We start from the raw sequence: 15,602 nt of genomic DNA, 5'->3' as shown, positions 1-15,602 counted from the left end.
ACATCACCACACACACCACACACGCACCCACCACACACACCCCATATATTACTCTATGCCCTGTGCCAATTAACTGACGACACCCCCTGCCAATAAACAACAGCAACTGCCGTCCTTTATAAGGCCCATATGCAAAATAGCCTAAAACAGCACCATAAATGCAGATCAGGGAAATTGCCGGAAAACTTAAAAATGATGCCATGCGCAAATTAATATTCTGTACCTTCAACATTAATTGATCTTCCCCAGTGTATTAAAAGTGACATTGTCCTTTCAGGGAGCTTACCAGTTAAAAGAACAAACTAGAGATTACCCCCCGTTGTCGAGTCTGAGCCCCGTCAAATTAGTCTGCCAATTAGCACAAAATCCAACGCGAAAAGCATTCAAGTCATCCGTTTGACAACCTGTTCGTAAAGGCGCCATAGCACCCCAAATCAATTCACTACATGAAACTGCTCACAATAAAATCTGATTACTCTCGAAGAACGATCATCGATCCAAAAGATGACATTAGAAGTACGTTATCTCCGCACCCACAAGCCAGGAGAGTGGCAGACACTCCACACCAAAAACAAATCTGACATAAATACCACTAAGCGAAGAAACAAACTGTATTGTCATCCCTTTCCAATTTTCGCCCAGGTGAGCAGTTTCACTCACCAACTACTTACCTGTCCTGTCCCAACCAAGCTAATACCATACATCCAATTAGGAATACCAAACTCCTTTCTTCAACCTGCCAAATATTACAGCACCCTGCTTTACCACGATGTTCACTTCTTCCGTTTGTCAGATTAGTCAGCACCTGTTACCTAGAATTCATCCTGGCCTAGCATGCGAATAGGCGTCCCATCCAAAAATATCACCACTAAGCATTGACCGGGGTCATCGCATCTCCTGTGTCACCGAACACTAAGCCCCAAAAGCGATAAATGAGCCTCTCACTCAAACACAGGCAAGGAACCATGTGCGTCACCATCCGCCCGCACAGGGGGGCCTTACAGACGCACGACACCCCTGCCCTGATTCTATTGACACTGCGCTGCGATGAGATGGCAACCCACGGAGAAACGTCTCATGCTATCCCATTTCAGCCTTAACTGAAGCAAGAAAACCTTCTAAGACAATCACCCTGCATGTCCACTTATCCTCCCTGTCCAGAGAGGGCAACGGGCTGCGACATGTGGGTTCTCCTACAACCACACACACGCGGACACACACACACCACACTCTAAGGAAATGTATCAGAATTACTGCCTTTGCGAAGACTCCAGCCCACCACCTTAAAGAGACTTATGCCTCCCAATTGCTTACTACTCTCAGCTCAGTACACTCAAGGAAGTTGAAAGGACTTGTATTCACACAACACACACACACACAACACACCCTCTGGCTTACCTTCCAACCCAAGAAAGAGGCATAGCGATCAATCGCACGTACGGTGTGCAGGGCGCAGGGGGACGATAGATGGCGGATGTGGGGTGAAGTGTGTGTCTTATTAAAGATCCCCTATTCAATCTCCCTCTTGCTCCAAACTCTCTCGGCCACTCGGTTACTGGGCGGTAGGCCAATAGGCGTCGACCACTTGCAGGAAGCGGGTGGCGTTGTTGTTTAAAGTCGAGCCGAATGGTCACAGACCGGCGGGGCACGGCAGAGGATAGAGCAGCAGGAAACACACACACACACATATATATCCATCTCTGTGCCATTATTGACACCCTGCCATAAAACAGAACTGCTGTCTTTATAAGGCACCATATTGCAAGAATAGCCTAAAAGCAGCCATAGATGCAGTGTTATGGAAGTGTTGGTGGAAATTAAAAATGTATGCCATGTCAAATTATATTTCTGTTAGCTTTCAATTAGCTTTGATTTCCCAGGTGGGATTAAAGTGAATTGTCTTCAGGTGAGTCTTACAGTTGAAAAGATGAACAAAGATGTTACCTTGCTCTGATGTCTTGACCGTCAAAGTTGAGTTCTGCATTTTAGCAACAAAATCCAAGAGACATTTCAAAGTCATTTTGACATATGTTCGTTAAAGGGATAGTTCACCCCAAAATCAAGTTCCTACATGAAACTGCTCACAATAAAATCTGTGGATTATCTCAAGTAACCGGATCATGATTTCTGAAAAGAGACATTAGAGTTAGTTTTTATTGCACCACAAGCCGAGAGAGTGGCAGACATCTCACACAAAAACAATCCTGGATGGATAAATAGCACTAAAGGTAAGAAGACAAATCTGTATTGTATTTCCCTTTCAGATTTTTCTGTCCAGTGTGAGCATTTCAACTTCACCAACTTTACTTACCTTTACTTGTTCCCCAACAAGCTAATACATACAATTTAGGATAAAATTCCTTTTCCTTCAAACCTGCAATATTACAACCCTCTTACCACTATGTTCCACTTCTTCGTTGGTGTCAGATGTTAGTCCAGCACCTGTACCTAAATTAGTCCTGGCCTAACATGCGATAGCTCCCATAAAATATTCACCACTAAGCATTGATCCAGTCGCATCCTGTGTCACTGACATAGGCAAAAGCGATAAATGAGCTCCACTCCAATACAAGGCAAGGAACCATTGCTGTCAGCATCGGCCGCACAGGGGGCCGCTTTAGCGCGACACCTGCCTGAGTGCTATTGAACTGCGCTGATTGAATGCAGAGCTCAGGGAGACGTCTCATGTATTTTTCAGCCTTAAACTAAGAAAAGAAAACCTTTAAGACAATCACTGCCATTGACTCTCTGTCAGAGAGGACTGTGTGGAGTGTGTTTTCCTACAACACACACACGCACACACACACACACACTCTTAAGGAAATGTATAGAATTACTCTTGTACAACTCCAGCCCACCACTTAGAGAGATCTTATGCCTCAATTGCTTGACTACTTCAGCTACAGTACTCCTCAAGGAAGGTGAAAGGGATTGTATTACACACACACACACACACACACACACCCTCTGGCTTTACTTCCAACAAGTAGAGGCGATAGGGATCAATTTGATTAGGTGTGGCAGGAAGGGAGTGGATAGATGAGTGTGTGTGTAAGTGTGTGTTTAGTTAAAGTATGCCCTAGTTGCACTCTCTCTCTTGTCTCCAACTCTCTCTTGTGTCCTCTTACTTGGGTGAGCAGATAGGTCACACGTTGCAAAGCTTTTAGGTCGAGCGACACAGAGGGGGGACGGCAAGAGGAATAGAGCAGGGAAATAGGGATGGAGTGAGAGATGGAAGGGAGAAGAAGAAGGCAGTGTGTGTGTGTGTGTGTGTGTGTGAGAGAGAGAGAGAAAGAGGGAGTGTTTCGAGGGCCATGTTTTTCCACTGTGAATAATTGAAAGGCTGGAGGATGAAAAATGCAGAGGCCATCAGAGAAAGCAGTTTGGCTCTGTCCTGCGAGACCTGACCCAAGTTATGGATTAACTACACACACACACACACACACACACACACTAATGCACGGACACATGCATACAGCTTGCTGGGCTGTGAAATCACAGGTAATAATTGTCCCTTTTTGCTTTGCTTCCATCCTCTCTCTGGCTATCTGTCACCTAGCATGTAATCGCCTTCCTGTCTTCACTTTATATAACCAAGTAACACTACACAACCACAATGTACAGTCAGCTCCAGTAGAGCAGCTAGAATGTCTTGCTCAATGGCACTTCAGTGGTAGTTTTTTTTTTGTGGTGCTGTTGAAAGAGAGAGGCACTCCAGTTTCATCAGAGTGGTGTCAGTCCAGTGTTACTTTAATAAGGAGAAACATTCTTCTTAATCTGTATTTTTAAGTGATAGGCTATATTATTAGAAATAACATTCCGTTTTAATAATGGTATGGTTTAATAGACGTAAGACTTATAAGTCAGGAAGTCAAAATACACCCATTTTCTCAACTTCAGCTGGGCAGCTTGTGGACTGCAGGGTTTCATTTACTGACCATTTACTCCACTCCAAACTAAGTAGTTGTCAGTTATCAGGTGTCATATGTTGTGATTTTGGGTTATATTGATATTATTGGTTTACCTTGACACCAGCTTTTTATCTATATCCATGATTTGGTGTTACTGTTTCTTTTTTAACTTTCCTGGTCAGGCTAGTAGGTCAGAAATTTACTTGCTAAAAGTAAATTTTTTACTAGCTCTTATACAAATTGTTTTACATATTAGCGGTTATCAAAAAACAACAAAGACACTCTTAGCTGCCATGCAACCAAGATGCAATCAGCTGGTATGGCACTCCAACAAAATTTTTCAGAAACTTGACATTCCTTTGAAGAATTATGCCGTTTCATCAGCCTTGCTCTCAAACTTATAGACGATATAGATAGGCTGAGCATTTTCAACTCAACAGAGATGAGAAGGAAGCGAGATGGTTTACTCCTACTTCCATCATCATCATCATCATCTGGAAAAAGGGATGTTTTTCTTCTTCTTTCTTTTTACCACTTGTCCAATTTAACTATCCACCAAATGGTTCAGCAGGTACTTACGTCAAACTTCATAGGCTGCTGAGAATTTTGTCCACAGAGTATACTGTCTGTCTAGAGCAGGAATGAGTGTGGCAAACCCTGAGGCACATAAGTGGTGTCTTTGATATTTTTTGGCATATGGGTAGAAGTTCAGTATGTACAGGAAGAGTGTCAAGTACTGGTACGGGAACTGGTATCACCAGCATGCAAGTTGAGTTGAATCAAGCATACAGGTTGACAGTATTAAATAATGGTTAGGAACAAAGGCATTGCTTGCATTGCAAAGACAACTAATCCAGATAAGGTGTCAGACTTATAGGGTCAGGCTGTGCTCTGTCCAGGTAGCAGTACCAAGTCGAAAAAGAATTGACTCAAAGTCAGTTTGTGATCACTGACACCTGATTTCTCAGTGTTGTAAAATGACAGCTTTTTTGGAATTTGGAAATATGCCTATAATCACTGAGTGGATTGATCTCATCTTTAAGAAGTGAAGTCTTTCTGAAAGGTAAAATGTGTGGGCCGACTGTATCAAAGACCTCTTTACAGAATTCAGTGTGAATAATGTCCAAGGGGCATGATGAGGATTTAAATGATTAATGGGATCTGTTAGAGTGTGAAAGAAAATGAGCTCAACGCTACTGAGAGAGGGTGAGCACACTGAAGAGGCTATTATGTCACAGCTGACTGCCGGGGGAAATCTGGCATCAGATGTTGTCCATTTTTTTAATGAAATGAGCAAGACACGCCTCACACCACTCCATACCAAGTCTCGGTAATGTTGCAAAAAGAAGGAGACAATGATGTGATTTGACTGCATGTGGGTTTCCAACAGGAGTATGAGGAATTACATAAGTAAGGTTCTTTCTTAAATCCCCTTCTCGTGTCAAGAAGCCTTTACAGTTTTAGCATGGGGCATGAAACAGAAGGTCAAACATTGAAGTACATGGAAATTTAGTAAGAGATAGAGCTCTCTCTAAGCATGGGCAAATACACTGCTGGAGCCAAACTTGGAGTCTCCAACCTACAGCCTTCTGGATACTGTGATTTTGTAGTTCATTGTTAGTCCTACTGGGGTGTGACGAGTCTAGTCCAAACAGGTGGGGGCTGTCTAGAACCACTCTGTCCCTCAATAGGATGAACAATGAAGCGCAGGAGTCATTCAACAGTGTGGACTTGGCAAATTCAGCCAAACTTTACAGGCAAGTGGTCCAGAGATGATGGACAAATAAGTTTTTTAATATCAGTATAAACACATTTATATATCAGACGCATCTTTCTCATGTGAAGTAGCTATTGTATTAGAATTTAATGCGTAAATTGTTAGCTTTACGCTCAGGGTTACCAGTTAATCTATTACATCTGTAGCTAAAACTGATGCAGTCCAAACAGTTCAGATTTGTTGAGGAGTTGATTTTGTGTGATGATTTAGTGATAGTAGTTTGTGGTACTATTGAATTGTGTTGCATTATCCTGAGGTGTTTTTTGATATTTTCTTTACCCTAATTGATATAAAGTGATATAGCCTGGGTGAACCTAAAGACTAGGTACACAAGACTAGTGGTTTTGAGAGGCTGTACTTAGACACTAAGGTCCTTAGAGCTCTATGCTAACATGCTTACAGCAACAATACTAACATGCTGATGTTAAACCGGGATTATGTTTACCATTTTCACCATCTTGTTTTAACATGTTAGCATGCTACTATTTGCAAATTAATATAAAATACAACTGAGGCTGATCATTTTGCATGAATTTGGTCAGAAAGCATTGGCTGGTACAGTATTGGACAAATTGAAATTTTGACCTAAAGATGCCGCATTAAAAATGGAATCACCAAAGTTATTCCAATTCATCCTATGAACACCTATGTAAAATGCCTGTAAACCTATACAAAATGTCATGACAATTTATCTATTGGTTGTTGAGATTTTTCACTTATAGTGGTGCTAGATAAAAACTTAGGTCTTATGATCATGAATCTCTACAAAATGCCATGCCAACCCATCCAACTGTTGTTAATATATGTCAGCCACAACCAAAGAGGGGGACCAACCGACTGACAAAAGACCGACATTCCCAGCCCTAGAGCCATGAGTCGCGAGTTTGACTAAAAACTGCCAACTGAGTATGAGTTAAAGTAGAAAAATCAGCTATCACCATTTAAGAGAACATTGATAGTGGACAATTCAGCAAAACCCCAGATTATGTTCAATGAAAACTTTTCTGTGGGTTTTATTGCTATGGGTATTATTTTTCCCAGCACAGTATATGTCATATCGAGCTATCTTAATCACAGTGCAATAATTATTTTAACAGGAACTCCTTGGTGATCACACTTCAAGGAAAGGCCTGTTAAGAGAAGAATCATGGTATAATATGTGCTACCATAGAGTACAATGAAATTACTTAATTTGGACTGGACTGGACTGGAATGGAATGGCTGGGGCTCAGGAGGTAGAGCTGGTTGTCCATTAATCATGTGAAGTATCCCGTCCACTGAACCCAATAGTCATACCAGCACCTTGCATGGTAGCTCACCACCATTGGTGTGAATGTTAGTGTGATAGCCACTTTACCTACAGTAGTTCTTGTGTTTACAGTACTTGTTGCCCACAGCTGAAAGGAATCAGGAGATGCACATTCCCTGCCATCTGAGTTTTGGGAAATTAGATCAAATAGATCAAGGTAGTTTGAGGTAAAGTAGGTATAACAGCAAGACAAATGACAACACAAAATAAATCACAATGAACATTAAATGATGGATGATGTAATAGCCATTACCTTTAGGTGACAGAACATCTCATTTTACATTTCAGCACATTTCATAATGTTATCAGTAAAACACAATATATTAAAAAGTAACAGTAGATGTTCGAAAACATACGGTAATGTGCGGCAACATCTGTTTCACCTTTTCACTTCACGCTTCCTTTGGTTGACCCTCACCCTCCGCTCTGCTGTAGCAGCTCCAGTGTCTTGTTTCATTCTCTCTGGCTTCCATACTACAGTGTGTGTTTTTGCTAGTGTTTGTACTTCACAGTTGACTAATCACACTGCTTATTTTCACTCATTTTTGTGGTTTGTTTTTGCCCTACATGAGGTACTTACATTTTTGAGGATGTGCATGTGAGTGTCCCTGCACCCAGGCAGTTTCCATTCAAGTGTACATTTAGCTTTAGCCTTCACCATCACATTATGTCTTTCTGTCTTTGCCTTTCTAGTGTTAACACCATGCTGAGTTTGGGTCAAGGGAAGTTTGAAATAGCTGAGTGTAGGTTGTTATTGCTTGCAGTGGCTCGTGCAGCTTCTAGGACCCGGGATCTCTGATATTTCACTCCCAACAGTGGCCCTTGTCTCTGGGGTGACTGTGGCCCTGCTGGCCCTGACAGAGATGGATGGAGGGTATTTGTTTCAGAGGGTACTCAGTGATGCAGCACCAATAAGAGGGACACTGGTAGAGATATCCTGCAATTTCAAGTCAGGATTTCAGCTGGAGGTTAAAGGACAGTGCACTTGAATGCAAACTGGTGGCATTTTCAAACACACAGCTTGGCATGCCAGATGTGGAGATTTCCTATGACCTTTTGTCTTCCTATTCCCCTTATCCTGCTACATTTAGCTCCTTTACCTATACTGAAATGTAAAAGCCCAGCTCAAATGCTGTTGACTCCAGCAATGGACCAGACAATATAGGAGTCTAGACTACATTTTGCAGCAAGTTTTGCCTAGCAGTCTTTCTTTGTTGGCATTCTTCTACATTTTGGCTCTGTATGTATGCTTCTGGCACCAGTTTGTTAACCAGTTAAAGGTGCACTGGGATCCAGTTCAAGACAAAGTGGACTGTTTGATAATGGTGCCACATTTTCAACCGTTGGACTATAAACTATTCCAATCCTTGTGCTTCTTTTTCCTTTTTTTAACTCATACCATCTGCACACTTACACCCTTTACAAGTGCTGGTAGAATGGAGTTTCTTGTAGAACACATTTGTTGAAAGTTTCTAAAATTCAATATTGATTTTAGTCTTTCAGAACATTTCTGTAGCTTCCAAACATTGCTGAAAGTAAACGAATACTCCCTTTGAAGATTCTTTACAGCACCAGTTTGACAAACAGCCTTAGTCGTATTTATGCCCCCCACAACAGTGGCAAGTCCCATCTGTCTGCCTTTGTCTTTAACTGTGAAGAGCTTGCTCCTAAGCCTGTAGCTTGCACCTTAAATGTACAGATCAAACACAGCACCCATGCAACATGTTTGAACATTCTTCTATTCTGTTTGAAATATGTGAATCCAATACTGAACAGGATTACAATAAATGGCAGCTGAAAGAAGCTTTTCTACACACTCAGCCCATTTTTGAAAAAATTAACTTAACTGGATGGATTTAGTTGGGATGAGAAAAGATGAAGATGATTCAAAGACGTAGCTCTTGTAAGCTATGACATATAGAATAGTCATGTAAAGCTGTTTGAGTAGATGCAGAATTACCGTCTCATCTGTGTTTTTGGGGGTGTATTTGCACATGAAAAGGCCAGTCCTTAAATTTTCTATACCAAATCTTCCTTCTAAAATCTTCCCATTCAGTTCTAAGATTTTAAAGTACTGAGTATCAGGTAAATGTTAAGCAACAACAGTATAAAGTCCTCCATTAAACTAAACTTAATAACAAAATACACTGAAGACATACATATGAAGTCCCTACTGGTGAGACAACGTTGTTTGTTAATGCCTTCCAAAACCATCACAAATTAGCATTAAAATAAGCGCTAATCGCAGTGATAAATACATTGTTTTTCCTGTGGCTGCTTCAAAATAAAAGCCACCACATGTTTCACCAGTTGAATGCTTTTAATGTGAATTAACAGCTATACAGAATGTTGTTTTCACATTAACAGTAACTTCTACACCTTTGATTCAGCTGTAGGAGAGTGAACAATAAAGGGGCTATTATCAGTGAGATAAGATTGTGCTGGTTACATTGTTTTCTTGTAAATCTCTCATGCTTTGGTGGGCACTCTTCATCCAGTCAGTGAATAGTGGACTCTTCTAACAATAAAAATTCAATATGGAGAGATAATTACTGAATTTAACCCTGAGTAGTATCAAATCAAATCAAATCAGATAAACTGGTTTTATGAAAAAGGATTATTAAAGGATTTTTGATGCAGTTAAGATTAGGAAAGGTTTAGCCACAAAACTAATTGGTAAGAAACGGGAAATGAATAGCATTCTCAAGTCATACAATTGTTTACCCATCCATTCACCCAGCCTGTTCTCATGTTCCTAACAGACATTTGGACAAACACCAAATGCTGTTGTTTTTTTCATCTCCCATGTGTCCAGCTCAGACTAGCTGAACTAAGGCTAATGTACATATCCATAGTTAATCACCATAGTAACAAGGGATGGTTTAGTTACAGTCCTATATTTTGGACACACTGGTCAGCCTGCTTGACCACTGACAACAAATATTAAGCTCAGACAAAATATGTATTGTATATGTAAAAGTGTATTTGCAAGAATATTTTATATATGGTTGACCTTACTGTACACCAAAGTACATGTAGATATAATTTTAGTAAATTTAGTAAAAGTTTTTGCCCCATGCCACAATAAATACATTTATTTCATGGACTCTGGTCTATCCCTTGGTCTCGACTCAGCTGATCAAATCAGATGTAAAAACTGTGAAAATACAGCATGTATAATATTAAAATGTGCTAGGTTTACACGTGTTCAGTCAGTGTTGTCTGTATGTATTTACGTCCTTACCTCGACACATCTTCTGTAGCATAGGATTATGTTTTAGCTACTGTGGTGGGTGGAGGGCTGACTCTGAATGTTAAAAGGCAGCAGAAGTTGAAGTTTGCACACTTCTCAGTGCCAACTCCTCCTCAAGCTCCAAACTGCTGCCTGAGCCGAGCTGTCAGCCCTAAACCCAGGCAACTGCGCAGGGCTTTAAGGGGATAGAGCAAGGGAGGAGGGAAAGGTAGATGAAGGGGGAGATGCAAGGAAAAGTAAATGAGGTGGAATATTTGTGTTTGAACTCAAACGATGCTGTCATGATGGCACTTGCACATTTATTTCCTCATTCACAGTCAGTATTGCATGGTATTATGTTGTACAAAAATATCAATTGTTCAGCCTGTTACAGTTAGCATAACAAATGAATCTATTTCATGATATTATAGTATTGTTTAAAGGATTGGTTGATTGGTTGACTGACACATTAGTTCAAGGTTTGGCTGACTGACTGGTTGTCATTGCTCTGATTTGTTGTTATTTGAACGCAGTTACACTCCTTTGTTGCCTAAGAGATACTGTAAGAGTGGTTACACAATGCTTTAAAAGTGACTGAGAAACTGTTCATGAATTTAAAGATCAGAGAAGAGAGAATGGATAAAGGAACGCAAGATGAAGTTCATCAGGAAGAACACAACAAGAAGAAGTAGGTCATATTTGTTTTGTAGCTGTACATAGACGGATACATGAAGGTATGAACATTTTCACCAGGAAAATAGTGTTTGCATGCTTTTGGTTCAACTGTCTGGCTTCAAGGTGAGAGAAACAACAGGGCTGAGCTCAAAACCTTGCGAGGCAGCTGGACTAGCAATATCACAAAATCCATCTTGCCAGATCGATGCACTTGTACCCAAACTGATTGGTCGCAGTGTCCTATGAGGAACTACCTGCAGCTGCGGGCATGTTTTAAAGAAGAGCAAGGAATGGCACTGAAGGCTTTCCTCTATAGAAAAGATACTTTTACTCTTCTCCCAAGTAGCTTGAATAAGACTTTGACTACATTACAGTATAGGGTTCATTGATATTCAAAGCTGTAGTTCGCTCGTGGTGGTTCAATCAACTGCCATGTATTAAGTGCCTGCCCTATTCCAAACAGTTTCCATTGACAACTTGAGCAGTCAGGTTGGAGACCCAGTACATCTTGCTGCTCCCATTTACTTGGACATCCAATAATGTAGTAGGTTAGTAAGGTTGATGATAGTGATATTGGGCTGGGAAATCAACCAGTGACTCTAGTTCATGTCTTAGTTGTATCTTTTGAACAATATGTACAGCTTTGTTTTATTTGTGGCATACTTGTGTTCCTGGCAACATGCACATAGCTTGCTGGCTGACTCAGGAACAGCACATCTATGAATATGAAGATCAGTGCACAACTTTCAATACTGTTATTACTCTGAGCCACAACCATAAATCCAAGGGTAATTGAGTTCTAGTGTTTTTTCTGAGCAAGATGGCAAAGTGTCAATGATTAGAGACACACCTTCTTGGGCACTTTCCCCTGCGCTCTGATGGCTTTATCTTCAAATGTTATGTTAATGTAATCACTAACAGAGAGAAAGTGCTGAGTCGCTCTTTGTGCCATCGTTACAGTCTTTCATGAGTGATGAAGCCATTTGCATCGGAAGCTCACAAGCTTTGACAAGAACACCTAACAAGTTTTCTAAGCTGCCAAAAACATTTTTCGATGGGTAAACTGTTCCCGTATCTCTCCCAGTTTGTTTCTGTGACTCTATTTGTTGGATTATGTCCTCTGGCTTGCTGTGAGTTACTGTCAAACTTTTCTGTGAATCATAAGTTGCTGCTTTTACTGCTTTATGTGTTCTCTCCTCACTTTTTCCTCTTTCATTTTCCCTTTTCCTCTTTCTTCTTTCCACCTGTCATCATATGCTGCTTTTATTTTACCTGTCATATTTTTTATCTTTAATGATATCTCTGAATTCTGTGAGCTTTCTTCTTTGTTGTCTCATATATATAAAATATTTTTCTTTCTGTTTCTTCAATTTCATTAGTTTTCTCTTCTCTCTTCTTTCATTCCTAACTTCACTGATTCAGAATATACTGTCTTTTCCTTTTTGACCCCACTTCTCTTTCTCTCTCCTCCCTCTATCTCTGCCCCCAGGATGTTCAGATAGTGAGTACGAACGAGAATCAGGTCTTCCTCGCCCTCCAGGAGTGGTACCAGTCAGACACATATAACCTGTACCAGTCGGACCCCCAGGGCGTCTACTACTCCATCATCCTGGAAAATGTTCGCAGCACCAAGCAGCCAGAGGAGAATGTCCTCATCGACATACTTGAGGTGAGATGGGGTGAGGAACGGGGACATTGTTTATGACCACGGACAAAGACCCCATAGAGCATTTTGCAAACAAACTTCAGTTTTACAATGCATGAATGTTCGATGTAATTGGTTTGCCCTGTGAATATACCAAATACAAACGGGCTCTAAATGTAAGCTTGGTCTCGTCTGGGGATTGTATTTTCTCTGAGTCCAGAGCAGCCAATCATTGTAAAGACCAGTGTGTAGGATGTGATGGCATTTAGCAGTAGACTGCAAATTGCATCCAAATGAAACCCACTGACTTAACCAAAAACAGCTCATTTTAACAAGGTAACAAAAACACCATTCTTATTTTCAGGTGATCATACACTAATATACTGATGAATATTGTATTCTGTTTCTGCCAGTAGAACCTCCTAAATGTTTCACACTGGACCTTTAGACATCTGTCACAAATATAGATTTTTAAAAGGCTCAGTGATTTCCTAAAATAACTGGGCACTGTAGTTTTTAACAAATGTTACTCAGACAGGAGGAAATGGTGCATTTGTTGGGGACTATTTTCAGTTGATGATTAGTACACGCTCCGGTAAGTATTTCCAGCAGTAGGATGCTGTCTGTGGCCTTGAGTCAAAATAAACAACAATGTGTGTGTTCCTGGTAATAAAGGACAACGTCACTAGTTTGTTAAATTCTAACCTTGGCATACATTTCTGCTGGCTCTGTGTTTGTCACACCAAAAAGAGGTAGCTGTCTTTCAGAAGACTGTGCTATCATTGCTACGAAAGTAGTTGCACTTCAGCAAAAACAGTGGGTTTTTTATAAAGGGGTTTTGAGTGAGTGACAACAAGACATGACAAATGAAAGGGAGTTGTTTCTCCCATTTCCAGAAAATTCCTGCACTGTGCAGGAAGTGTATAATGTATCATCGTAATCAACTTCCAGTGATCATTAGGGCACGGGTCATGGTGGCAGCAGAGACTTGACCAGGATAAATGGCATATGTAATCCCTCACTCTCCTCCCAGTTGGGTATGCCAGGAATACCTCCACTAGGGAGCATCTGGAAGCTATCCTAATCAGATGCCTGAACAATCTCAACTGGCTCCTTTCAGTGCAGTGGAGCAGGGATTCTACTCTCCTTCCAGATATAATATCATACTCCTTATCTTGTTTACAAGGGTATACCCAGCCACTGAAGGACATTCATCTCACCATCCTTACACTCATCGTGTCATTCATGAACAAGACCCAAAAGTATACTTTAGGCTGCCGCCACCTGAAACCCTTGCGGATACTGACAGTATAGTAAGCTCTTGTGTTTCAGATAGACGAAAATTATACACTGACAACTTAAGTTTGTAAAGAGACCACTACTTACAACCTATCCCAACTCATGTCCACAAAAACAACTCAGGCATTTGACAATTTGCTAATCTAATATCATAATAATAATCATCCCCCAGTTTACTATGATAACAGAGGCAGGTTGACCACTCAGAATTCTCAGTAATGTTTAAAACAATGGGTCCTTTATTTCAGACAGGGGTATATAAAAGCAGACTTCTCATTTCAAGCCTGCAATCATTGATTTAGACGGCTGAGACGACAACTGTTGCTAGCAGATTCTATCAGCTGTGGCTAGATTAATTAAGATAATATTACCTGAAAACGTTGTCATTGGCTGACTTTATAACATTTCTACTACAGTGTCTACTGTAGATCAATGTGTGTGGACGACATGAAATGTAGATGAGGGAGAAGGATAGAGGAATTGTAGGACTAAAGAAAGGAGGCTGCTGACCGTGGAGGCAAGGGCCCTCAATACAGAACTCATTTCCTCCTCCTCTCTCATCCCTCGCTCCAGGCTGTACTCTCATCACATGCTGTAGATAGAGATAGAGAGGAAAATAACATACAGCGGATGGATAAAGACTTGAGGCAGCAGGAGCAAAAAATGAGGAGATGAAGTGCTAGATGTGGAGAGATGAAGAGGTGCAGACAGAAAGTAGAGAAGCCAGCAGTCCAGAGAGGATACAAGCAGGCTTATGTACTCTGATTTAAACAATTACCTTGTTTCACTCCATAAACATTAGTGCTACATAAAAGATAGCAAAGGGAGCTGGGGGAGTCTGCGGATGGAGACATGTCTGACTTTCTGCCTGGCTCTGTTTAAATGTCTTCACCATCGTCTTGCTGTTTCATTTTTAAACTAAAGAGCCTGTAGCTATCAACCTCACAGCCGCAAAAACCATGCACTATGTATTGATTTCAGTGAATTAAACTTTTACAGCCCTGTAGTTTCTGTGTCAGTGGTTTCCTTACTGCCTTTAAAGTAACACACATTGGTCTCAACCACTGCTGACACTTATATTCTGGTTAATATTCTAAATCTAAGAATTCTACCCAGACATAAATTCCCAACATTCCCCCCTCAGTCCATATTCAGTGTCTATGTTAGGAAAATTACAATTTGAAGATCCAGTTACTACATTAAACTGAGACAATGGAACTTTTTAGTGAATAAATAATGCATTCACCCTTGTTCATTTCAGTACATATAGGGGTTTTACAGCTGAAACCTTACTTGGTCTGTTTCCTAGGTACGTGGTATCAAAGGAGTCTTCCTGGCCAATCAGAAGAGTGATGGGAAAGTGACAACCGTCATCACCTACAACAAAGGAAGAGACTGGGAACCCTTGGCTCCACCCTCTACTGACATGAATGGCAAGCCGATCAGCTGCAAAGCGGTAAGCAGTGACCCCGCAAAAAATCCTTCATACTTTTTTGTCCTTTATTTAGTAAAATGAATGTGTTTGTATTTACCCTATGTCCTCATTAAAGCAACAACAACTAGTCAGGAATATTATTGGCTGAATAAAGCTGACCAACTCATCAGCTGACAGCTTCTTTGTTTCATTATGTGTGTACTTTGGCCTGACAGACAGTTGTTCAATCAGTAGAATTTTCAGCTAACTGACTGCTGGCTGTAGCCTCATATATAACTCACAGATGTAGGAGTTGGATCTACACTGATCAGCCATAACA

At 40.8% G+C, this 15,602-nt stretch overlaps 1 protein-coding gene across 1 annotated transcript in view; it reads left to right on the top strand.

The window, feature by feature from the left end:
• sorcs2 (sortilin-related VPS10 domain containing receptor 2) overlaps positions 1–15,602 on the top strand; it is a gene marked incomplete in the record, with an annotated part of 290,079 nt that overhangs the window by 246,072 nt on the left and 28,405 nt on the right. Inside the window, 2 exon segments of the mRNA XM_035675658.1 lie at positions 12,394–12,573; positions 15,158–15,304. Of these exon segments, the coding sequence (XP_035531551.1) occupies positions 12,394–12,573; positions 15,158–15,304 (327 nt within the window).

The sequence above is a fragment of the Morone saxatilis genome, unplaced genomic scaffold, assembly GCF_004916995.1.
Source record: "Morone saxatilis isolate NCDOM2014 unplaced genomic scaffold, NCSU_SB_2.0 Contig4, whole genome shotgun sequence".
Lineage (NCBI taxonomy): Eukaryota > Metazoa > Chordata > Actinopteri > Moronidae > Morone > Morone saxatilis.
The sequence above is the reverse complement of the archived record's forward strand: the minus strand, read 5'-3'. Positions and strand labels throughout refer to the sequence as shown.